This window comes from Grammomys surdaster, unplaced genomic scaffold (assembly GCF_004785775.1).
Source record: "Grammomys surdaster isolate TR1022 unplaced genomic scaffold, NIH_TR_1.0 373, whole genome shotgun sequence".
NCBI lineage: Eukaryota > Metazoa > Chordata > Mammalia > Rodentia > Muridae > Grammomys > Grammomys surdaster.
The window spans coordinates 6,193,629-6,205,047 of record NW_021604792.1 but is presented as its reverse complement, the minus strand read 5'-3'; the positions used below and the strand labels follow the sequence as shown (position 1 = coordinate 6,205,047).

At 45.0% G+C, this 11,419-nt stretch overlaps 1 protein-coding gene across 3 annotated transcripts in view; it reads left to right on the top strand.

Annotated features, from left to right (window-relative positions):
• Positions 1 to 449: 449 nt before the first annotated feature.
• Fam234b (family with sequence similarity 234 member B) overlaps positions 450 to 11,419 on the top strand; it is a 39,295-nt gene continuing 28,325 nt past the window's right edge. The window contains exon 1 of one of the 3 annotated variants that reach the window (XM_028781055.1): positions 450 to 559. In XM_028781055.1, the coding sequence (XP_028636888.1) occupies positions 523 to 559 (37 nt within the window). In that variant the 5' untranslated portion in view covers positions 450 to 522. Of the gene's footprint in view, positions 560 to 856; positions 944 to 11,419 lie in introns of those variants that run through there. The other 2 variants (XM_028781054.1, XM_028781056.1) reach the window with 2 other exon arrangements.

Here is an 11,419-nt window from a genome sequence, read left to right as displayed (position 1 = left end):
TAAGTTTAACAAACAAGTAAATCTGGTGCTTGGAAGTGGTAGCAGAAGGATCAGGAGTTCAAGGTCACCCTCACCTACAAAGCCAGTTTCCATTGAGACTCTTGTCTCCAAAACAGATGGACAGACTTACAGACAGAAAGGACAGGCAAACAAACAAAGCCCAGTCTCAGTGACTTTCCAAGATGGTCCAGGTAGTAAATAGCGCAGGCAGGCTTCAAATCCAGTTTGTCCATTCCAAACCCACGCGAACTTCACAGCCCGTGCCTTCCTAACTATTTACAATCTCATTCCAGGCTCTGCGCACACGGGTGGGGGAGAAATGACTTCTCTTACCGGCTGCTGAGGCACAAGCGACTCAATCTGGCGCTGCGCCGGGCCAGTGACCTGCGACAGTGGGCACCTCCTCCTAGTCCGGCTCACGGCAGGTCACACCTTTCCCGCCCGCTGCCCCACGCGCGGCCGGCAGCGAACTACACTTCCCGGCAGGTCGCGGCGCGCGCACGCGCACGGGGGTCCTCCGCCATGGCGACAGTGCTGTCCAGGGCGCTCAAGCTCCCGGGTAAGAAGTCTGCAGCCCCGCGACCACATTGTGGAGACCTGGCCTGGGGAGAGAGGCGAGGCGAGACACGGCGCGGCGGGGCCTGGCACTTAGCTGGGAGGGCTGCAGCGCCCCGGGGACAGGAAGGGGGCTCCCGGGTGTGAGTCGGGGACCGGGGACGCTCGGGGACACTTGGGGACTCTCGGGGATTCCCGGGGCAGACACTGCTGAAGGCGCGCGGGGCCGGGTCGAAGGTGGAGGGGCGCTACGGTGACTGTCAGGTCAGAGCGTGTGTCGCCGCGATCTCCGAGGGAAGGCGGCCATTGGAGCATCCTTCCCTGAGCACCGGGACTAGCTGCTGCTATCTGGGGCTGGACCAGAGGGGGAGCCGGGGGCTGCAGGACTGTAAGTGAGTGGCCTGGGCGGAACAGCATCCACTTAACTGACAGCAGCCTTGCTGCTGTGAGCTAGCCCAGGCAGGTGTTCTTCCTCCTGTGTGGAGGAGGGAAGATTAGGAAAATGGCTAATTGAATCACACAGGGTCACACAGCAGGGCACTGTGCTGTTTGAATTGCGCTGTTTTAACCAAAGCGTATTTATTCTGTCGTTAGCAAATTTTAAACATTTAGGGCTTTCTAAAAAATTGTGGCTCCATTTAAAAAAAAATTAAACATTAAGTTATAAGCGTTTATTGGCTGATCACTTAAGAGCGGAAGCAGTTGTTTTCCCTGCCACGTTAGAAAAGATATCTCTGATAATCAGCCTGAGGCCCTAGGAGGGGACCTTGTTCTCAGAGTTTCTAGTCTGCTACCTTGAAACCACCGGCCTTGTGTCTTAGACGACTTGAGACTCCATGTCTTTAGATCTTTCTCCCCTTCACTGGCTGCTTGGAACACTGGAAAGAACATTGATAAAATCTGTCTTGGAGTGTGTACATAATACTGAAATTAAGAGAGAGACGTGTTTTCTCTGTAGGATTCATTTACTTTGAAGAAAGCACCCGGATGGTTTGAATGCTATCTTCTCAAAGGCATAATTAAATGCCAGGCATTTTTAGCCTTTTTTGTTTGTTTGTTTTTAGAGTCCTTGTTTTATTTCAGCATAGATGATTGTTACTCTCTGAGAATGAAACTGCAGAAAGGGGATGTTCCTCGTGGTTCATGCTTACTTAGTACCCACAGAACCAAGTTCCACCCCCAGCACTGAAAAAAAAAAGCCACATACTTATAGTCAAGTGGATGTGGAACAAGAGACAATACCGGGGCGAATGTGAGAAAAAAAAAGTCCTTTTGTATACTCCTCAAAATAATCTTTTAAAAAATAATGGGAGAATATCTTGCCTGAACTCTTTTGTGTCTTCATTCTGAGAATGTGGTGCACACAGAATACTCCTTGGTGTATTGGGTTATAGTTATTTCACCAGCTGATAGTCCGGGGTGATGGATTCCTGTGTTTGGACGGCAGTTTGGCCTTAGGGATGAACTATGATCAATACTAAGGCCTACATAGAGTATGTATATTTACTGTATGTGATGTGGATTTTTTTTTTCTGTCTTTTGGCTTGTTTTTCTCCTGGTCTCAACTTGTCCCTTTTCCTTCACTACCCAAAATATAATTTATGGCTTTTGTATTAGGTAGAAGTTGCTTTCTCAAAGCTTGTTTTTGGATACCTTGTAATTGGGACTGTGAGACTCAAGTCCTGGTTGTGTTACCTTAGTTAACTCTCTTACTACTTTGTTGTGTGAGGGAAACAAATGAAATGGTGCCTTAAGAGCAGGAGAGGGGCTCTGGATTCAACTGGACCAGTTTTGATTTGACTTCTGTGCTCAGGATCCCATCGGGGGGCCTTGTATTGATTGCTAGGCGTGCAAGCTCCCAGCTGAGCGGCTGAGTGGCTGAGCGACAGCCTCAGCCATGCCCTAGACTAAATGCATTCTTCACTTGCTTAGCTGCTGTATCTCTTTGATCCTTAGTTTCCTCATCTGCAATAGTAGTGTTGTTCTAGAACATTCTCGATGTGGCATGCCGCACGGCACGCTGCTTTGCATATTTGTCTCACAGGATTTTTTTTTTTTTTGAGTAGTAAAAGAGCTAGTTGTCCTGTGGAATTTAATTAGCTTCTGACACATTAGCTATAGTTTTGGTCATTAGTAGCTTACGGGGGTGGCACATGACCGAAGAGCTCGTCCTGTAGATCCAGGGACAAAGCTCTGCTGGGGATGCATTTCATAATCTAAAACCTGTTCCCTGAGCTCAGGTTGGAAAGGTGTTTGGCTCCCAGGCCTGGCATGAGGTTAATAAGTAACAGAGGGACAATTGTGGCATTTATAGAGCCTGTAGGGAAGCTTATCTCTTAGGTATATGTTTTTTTTTTTAGTTTTAAAGTTTGAAGGTCAAACAGTGAAGGGACTATTAAAACGCAGTGTTATTGTTGTGGTTTGTTTTATGATATGTGACTCAGTGAGTCTGTGCCCCTAGATAAACTACCCTATATTGGGGGTCATTACTTCAGTATAAATACATATCCCATCACACATGTAGGTAACGGTTTGTGCTATGGTGCCTGTCGGGTGTCACAGGGTCGCACACATTTCGGTGTATCTCCCTAAGGACATTTGGGCTTCACAGCACAGCTGCTTCCCTTCATCCGCATGCTTCCTCCTCACCATTCGGGGACACTACTGAGTCACTATCTCAGCCTCCTGGGAGGAAAAGCAGGCTCCGAAAAGCTTTTATATCTATGTGTTATGAAACCAGTCTCTCCTCTTATATTCTTTGCAGACATAAAAAAGTTAATTACATAAATCTCTCTCTCTCTCTCTCTCTCTCTCTCTCTCTCTCTCTCTCTCTCTCTCTCTCTCTCTCTCTGTGTGTGTGTGTGTGTGTGTGTGTGTATGGATGTATTTATGTGTTCATGTGTTTGCAGGAGCCTCTGGTGGCTGGAGGCATAGCATTTCCCCTGGAGCTGGTGGTACAGGAGCTTGTGAGCTGCTTTCCGACTGTGAGGAATTGGATGCAGGTCCTCTTTAAGAGCAGTGCATGCTCTTAGCTGCTAAGTCATCTTTCCAGTGCCTCTTTGCAGACATTTCATTGACTGAGAACTGGGACCTGGGAAGATGGCTCAGTGGGTAAGAGTGGCTGCTGTTCAAGCCTGAGGAACTGAGTTTGAATTTCTGGCACCCACATAAAAAGCTGGGCATGGCCATACGAGTACCTAGTGACCCCAGGGCTGCAGTGGGTAGAAATGGGAAGATTGCTGGTGCTTGCTAGCTTCCAACCTAGTTTAGGTTCCGTGTGAGATCTTCCTGTAAGAATATAAAGTGGAGAACAATACAACAGGATTTTTGGCAGCCTCTTCTGGTATGTGTACCCACATCAGCATATATACTATATAATTAGCACATATACATTATACATATACTACACACGTACCCTTCTCATATTATACCACACACACTATACATACATATACACTATCTATACACATACTAAACATATACATACACACACTGCACATACATATACATTATATGTATATATATGGTGTGCGTATATATATACACACCATACATTCACATACACCATATACATGTGTACCACAATCACATACACACATACTGCTCCACATACCACATACATACATACACACACACACATACACACACACACAGCTGTGCTCACTGGAGGCAGCAGACTTAGACTGAGTCTGGTGTCCTAGACTGTGAAGCACAGGTTCATGGCTGACCTGAGTATGGCCTAAGGCTAGTTAGGGACTTCTTGTTCTGCCCGTTTCCAATGTCTTTCTGTGGATAGAAAAAACCTTTGCCTCGTCAAAATTTTCAGTCTGTAGTAGCTAAGCTAACACTTGTTTTCATACTATCTGTGTTAGTGTAAATGAAAAAAGATTATCATGCTCTGAAGGTTGGTCTAGATCTGTTCCTAATCTCCTGGGATCTTTAAGGGCAGCATCCAACGGTGGCTCTGTGCTCTGGGGTGCTTACTTCATACTTCAGAGGCCCTGAACTTTATACCATGCGTTCTTCCCCTGAGGGCTTGGTAGTTCTAGTACTCTCTTCTGGAACTCATCACACAGCAGAGGTTGACTGTAAATGCCTGATTCCCTGCCTCTGCCTCCTAAGTGTTGTGATTGTAGAGTGTTATGATTGTAGGTATATGCTACCACACCTAGGGGAAATTAACCTATTAAAAGTTTTTAAAATACATTTATCTGTGTGTGTGTGTGTGTGTGCGTGCACATGTGTGATGTCGGCAAGGGGTAAGCATGCGTGGCACACATGGGGAAGGCAGAGGATAACTTGCAAGAAAGGAGTCACTTTATATCATGTGGTCCTGGAGATTGAACTCAGGTTGTCAGGTTTGGCACCCATGGAGCTGTCTCGCTGTCTCTTTCCCAGGCTGTTCTCAAACTCTTGAACCTACTGAATTAGTTTCTTTACTACACCAGCTGGCAGTCTGCCTTCTGTCGTTGTTAGCACTTGATTCTCCCTAAGCCTAGAGGGCATGCTATTCCTTCGCCTTTCTTGAAGTCTTGTGGTTTTATGAGAATGTTCGCAGATGCTTATTCTGTCCCGGGTTCTCTTTGGCGCCTGTGCTCCATTTATTCTGCAGTTAGGTTTGCCTGTATCACACACTCTCCATCTTCTTTTGCTTCTCCTTTAAGTGCCGGTTCTATTTTCTTTTCTCTTCAGTTAAACGTATCTCTGCATTGGTCAGTTTCTTGGTTTTTGTTTGGTTTGAGGTTTTTAGATTTTTTTTTTTTAAATCATGTGCATATGTATGTGTGTGTTTACACATGTGAGTGCAATGTCTATGGCGGCCAGAAGAGGGCATCAGATGCTGGAGTTACAGGCAGTTGTTAACTGCCTAAAACAGATATGGCAGCTGACCTCATGTTCTCTGGGAAAGGCATGTGTGCACTTAACCATTGAGCCATTTTTCCAGCTCTGGATTGAGTGTTTTGAGATAGGGTCTCTTTTTGAAGCCTAGGTTGGTCTGAAATTCACTAAACAGCCTAAGCTGACCTGGAATTCCAGGCAGCCCTTCACCTCAACCCACTGCCTACCTGAGCCTGCTGAGTTCTGAGATACTAGTGTGAGGCTCCACACTTTCTCTGTTTTGAAAGCTTTGACCTCCGGAGGTAGGAGGAGGGAGGCCAGACTGCCTTGCTTTGAACTTATTTGCTCTTTATGTGGGTCAGTTATCCAAATGCTTCAGCCTCAGTCTCTCCCTCCAGAAAATGTGAGGCATTTCTGACTTAAAGCTGTAACACAGTTTCCTAAGGGGAGGTATTCAAAGTGCCCAGAAGGAATGGCCAGCTTTGTTAGCTATTTAATTTAGGTAGGTTTACAGTAGTCATTGTCTGTATCTGCTTTCAGATATATCTTTTATTTTTTTGCTGATTCTATAATTTTTTTTTTTGTTGTTGTTGGCTGTTTTTTTGAAACAGAGTCCTAACCATTTAGCTTTTAAATTTATGATTCTCCTGCCTCATCCTACTGAGTATGGAGACTGGGGGTGCCAGACCAGTAAAAGTGTCTTTTCTAAATTTGCTTCGTTGTTATTTTTTTCCCCATTGTTCTCCTGATTCCTGATAGTTAACTTTTCATCTTGTGAACTGTGGTTGTTTCTTAGAAGTAGCACATCTTTCTACGAATCCTTATTTCAGAAAAGACGGAATGCATTCTTTTGGAATCCACTGGGAAATAAAGTGCTCAGTATTTCTTTCACCTTCCTGTAGGATGGGTGTACCCTCCTCCTGGAAGCTGCTGCAGGACCTTAGACATGCTGGACTAGTGTTCGTCTATATCCCTACTTGCTCCCCTGAAATCTTCTTCTGAATCTGCTTGCAGTGTGGTGTCCTAGCCTTTCTTGAGTGTTTGTAGAACTCTGCGGTGTCTTATGGAGTGAATACTGATGTTGGCTCCTTTCTCCAGACCGCTCCTGTTTTGATGGGGTAGCTGTGTTACTTTGGGTTACTGGCTGAGTGAGGAGCCGAGTTTGCCAGCGCAGAGAGCTGGGGCAGTTGGAAGCTAGGATTTAATGAGGATTCCTTTCCCAGCAGTGCATTTCCTCTGCTGTCTCTGTCCAGGCTAGCAGAATGCCGGGCTTAGAGTTGTGCTGATAAAGCATTTACTTCCTTTGTGCTGGTTTTAAATCTCCTACCTATGAACTTCACGCTTAACCTTTGTTGTCTGAGTTGTGAAAGTAGATGTGGGCTCTTTTTTGTTTCATTTCCTCTGGTTTTGTTTTGTTTTAAGACTGAGTTTCACTATGTAGACCTGGTTGTCCTTTTCTCAGAGAGAGTCACCGTTTTTTTCCTCCTGAATACTGGGATTGAAGGTGTGCACCACCATGCCTGACATCCTTTATTTTTAAGACATTGCTCCCTGTAGAGCTTGAGCTGGCCTTTTATGTAGACCAGGCTGGCCTGGAACTTGTGGCAATCCCCTTGACTCTGCTTCCCACACCCAGGTGCTTGTTTTGTTTTGTTTTGTTTTGTTTTTGAGACGGGATCTTATGTAGCCCAGGCTGGCCTGTGACACATTTTCCAGTTGAGGGCTCTGATCCTCCTGCTTCAACTTGAAGTGCAAGGACTGCAGATGTGTGTGGCTGTCCTGGCTTTGTGTGGGGCCTTGTGCTTGCCAGACAAGCACTCTCCTAGTTTCCCAGTTTGTGCTCTAGTTGCTAACAGTTTCATCCTAGGGCAGGTTAAGTTTTCCAACCAAGATTATGGTTATTTTTGTACAGTTTAGTGATATTTTTGTATCAAATCCTCTGAGTTATTGTCTGGTTTCTGTCTCTCAGCTGGTCTCTGTCTGTCAAAGCAATCAGGACTGAAGGTGCCTGGAGTTACTTTTTTTTTTGTTTTCCCCTTTCTGGAGTTACTTTCTAACACTGGGTGGCTTGCATCTTGTAGAGAGCATCACCCCTACTTTCTCTTGTTTTCCCGCTTCTGCTTTTTGTCATGTTCTGTGAGACAGGGCTTATAGATGTTTCTGTGTCCCTAGACTCTAATTTTTTCAGGGATAAAATTATTGATTGGTTTACATATTCATGAGACAAGGAAGGGTCTTATCAGTTAGGACAAGTGGGCTCTATACTCCGATGCCTGGGTGTCAGTCCTGGGTTTTGCTTCTCTCTAGGTTCTGTGGTCTTAGGCAAATTACCTCTGTGTTTCAATTCTTTTGTCGATAACATAGGTATTAGACCCCTCGTATAGTGTTGTCATGAGAATTTGATGAATTAAGACACCCGAGATGTTTGGGTCCATGCTGAGGATGGTAGGCAGTTGAGACATTTTAAATTCTCGACACAGTATCGTCATCATCATCACCATCATCATCATCATGATCATCACCATCAATTCTGTGGATTCTGTTTCTTGTTCAAGGACTGATGCCTGTATCTCCTGTTACTGCAGGAGATAGAATATTTTGAATCCAGCAGCAATTGTCCATACATTGTGTATTGGTAATGTACTGCGTTCTCATTGGTTTCCTTTCCCCTCCCTCTCCCTCTTCTTATTCTTTTTCTTTCTCCCTCCTCTCTTCTGGTTCTAAGGAAGGTTCAATGCCAGAATCACCTCCCAGGACATTATTAATTACAAGTGTGTATTCCTACAGAAGAACACCCACTAATTAGTTTTTATAAATTCATGAAATTGTCTGCATTTCTGTAGCCCGTGTTGCCAGGGCCTTTTCCTTCCCAGCACAGCATAAGATTCATGGTAGAAGTAAACAGCCTCCGGTTGTCTGTTTACTGGGTCTTGTCAGTGGTTTCAGTTGGGCTCTTGTGTTTCTTTGGGAACCCTGGGAGGGAGGCAGAGACTGCCAAGATTGAGTGAAGTAGACACTGCTGCTAAACGTTTCACTTGGTGCTCAAAATCCAGGGGTAAGGCAATAGATAGGGTAGCCTGAGGGTGGTTCAGAATCCATGGAACCTTTAGGAGGATTATTGTGTGCAGCTGCCAAGAAAGCTACCACCATTTACTGAAACAGTGAATTATCTGGAGTCTGATGGCATGGTCTTGTCCTGTCTGCGGCCAGACCACACCCTTGCATTTCCTTCAGTTCCAGAAAACCTACTTTTAAAAGTATGGGCATGCTACATTGTGTGCAGAGAAGGGTCACCCGAAGCTCTTCCTTCAAGTCATGGGCTAAAGAAGATGGGGTGGGGGGGAAGGGTCTAACCTGGAGACGAGAAGGCTGGGGAAAGGCTGTTGACATGTTTAGGCAATAACAATAGAGGGTCAAATTGATTATGACCATAAGCCAGGCACTGAGTGCCATCTGTATGGCCCTTACCTAAGCCTCACAACAATCAGGAGATATGAATGATAATTATCATAGTCTATAAATGGAGAATTGGGGCCCTAAAGAGTTAAGAAAAGAAAGGACACACATGGGGCTGGAGAGATGGCTCAGCAGTTAAGAGCACCAACTGCTCTTCCAGAAGTCTTGAGTTCAAGTCCCAGCAACCACATGGTGGCTCACAACCATCTGTAATGAGATTGGATGCCCTCTTCTGGTCTGTCTGACGACAGCTACAGTGCACTCATAAATATAGTAAATAAATAAATCTTAAAAAAATAAGAAAGGACACACATAGCCAGCAAGTGATCAAAACTGCTGCTTACATCGAGAACAGCTGAATCCTTTTCATTTAGTAAGAGAATACTTGATGTAGCCCAAGCTTGTGTGAACTCACTGTGTAGCTGAAGCTGACCTTGACCTCCTGCTGCTCCTGTCTTGGCCTCCCAAGTGGTAGACAGAGACCAGGGGTCACATTCAGCTGGGTGCCACGTGACTGCCTTGCTGGATGTTTAAAAGGAGACACAGTTTGAAACAGGGACTATATGAACTTTTAAATTTCACCCCAGGATTTCAAGATTTGATATGTTTTCTTGATTGTCAGGAGTATTTTTTTTTTTAATTTATTTATCAGGCTGGACAGTGGTGGCACATACCTTTAATCCTAGCAATCTAGAGGCAGAGGCAGGTGGATCTCTGAGTTTGAGGCCAGTGTGGTCTATAGACACACAGCAGGTCTTTCAGAACAGCTAGGGCTACACAGAGAAACCTTGTGTTGGGAAAAAGTTATGTATTTTATGTATGTGGGTGTTTTGTTTTCATGTATGTCTGTGAACCACATGTGTGCCCGGCTCTCTCAGAGGTCAAAAGATAGCATTGAAACCTCTGGAACTGAAATTACAGAATTACAGTTGTGATTTACCATGCACTTGCTGGGAGTTAAACCTGGAAGGGCAGCCAGTACACTTAACTGATGTGCTATCTTTCCAGCCACTTCTTTGCTTTTAAAAACTTTCTTTTATGTGCACGTGTGTTTTACCTACATGTATGTGTACTGGCTGGTTTTGTGTGTCAACTTGACACAAGTTGGAGTTATCACAGAGAAAGGAGCCTCCTTTGAGGAAATGCCTCCATGAGATCCAGCTGTAAGGCATTTTCTCAATTAGTGATCAAAGATGGGCCCAGCCCATTGTGGGTGGTGCCATCTCTGGGCTGGTAGTCTTGAGTTCTATAAGAAAGCAAGCTGAGCAAGCCAGGGGAAGCAAGCCAGTAAGTAACATCCCTCCATGGCCTCTGCATCAGCTCCTGCTTCCTGACCTGCTTGAGTTCCAGTCTTGACTTCCTTTGGTGATGAACAGCAATGTGGAAGTGTTAGCTGAATAAACCCTTTCCTCCCCAACTTGCTTCTTGGTCATGATATTTTGTACAGGAATAGAAACCCTGACTAAGACTGTATGTATGTATGTATGTATGTATGTATGTTTGTTTGTTTAGCACATGCATGCAGTGCCTATGGAGGCCAGGGGAGGACATAAGACCTGCAGGGACTGAAGTTACAGATGGTTATGAGCTTACCATGTTGTCTCAGTTGGCCTAGAACTCAATATGTAAACTAGGCTAGCCTCAATTTTGTTTTGGTCCTCCATCTTTTTGTCTCTGCCTCCAGTGTGCTTAGAGTCTGAGATAGGAAGATCCTGGGAGTTTGCTGGCCAGCTATTCTAGCCCAAAATGATCAGCTCAGTTGTTAGTAAGAGACCATGTCTCAAAAAATGAGAGGGAGATACCAAAACTTGACCTCTGATCTCTATATTTCTCACAGAGATAAATGTGTGTGTGTGCGCGCGCACACACACACACAGTGGAGTGGGATGGGGTGGGGAATCAAGTCCAAGCTAAGCATGATGGCACACAACTATCACCTCAGCATTTAGAAAGTCAAGGCACAGGGTAAGAGAGACCCAACTTGAAAATAAACAAAACATCAAGTTTGATGTTTGCTGTACATAATGATTAGCTTTGACAAGGAAAATAAAGAGAGAGTCCTAGTTAGTTGATTACCACATTACCTGGTGTAGGGTGTGTTTTTGGAAAGTGCTAAATGCTGTACAGTGATCCTGTGGGAAGCTGTTTAATGAGCAATTTATTACACAAGTGCTAAGCGCTACACTCCATGTCACCACTCTATAGCTGGTCTCCGTGTCTGCTTTCCTGTTTTGCTTTGTGTATTATGCACACAGAAGTAATGTCCTGAGCGGCATCAGCAAGACAGAGACCTGTACCAGGAATTCTTCCTCAGCACTAGCTGGACTGCCTTTCCCCTTTTAATTCGTCTGAGTTAAAGGTTTAACAGTAGTTCTCATTAGTCCTAGCTTGTCAGGTGGTTTCCAAAGAGGAAACTTTTTCTCGGCCATAGTCTGACACGAGGGTGCAGGTCATTGCACCGAGAGCCAGGAGTCGGTGTGGGCATGCACCCAAGCCTCTCTGTAATTTATCCTTTAGAATCAATTCGGAGTCTATGTAGAAGCAGGGTGCAGGCCATCTGCCACCTCTG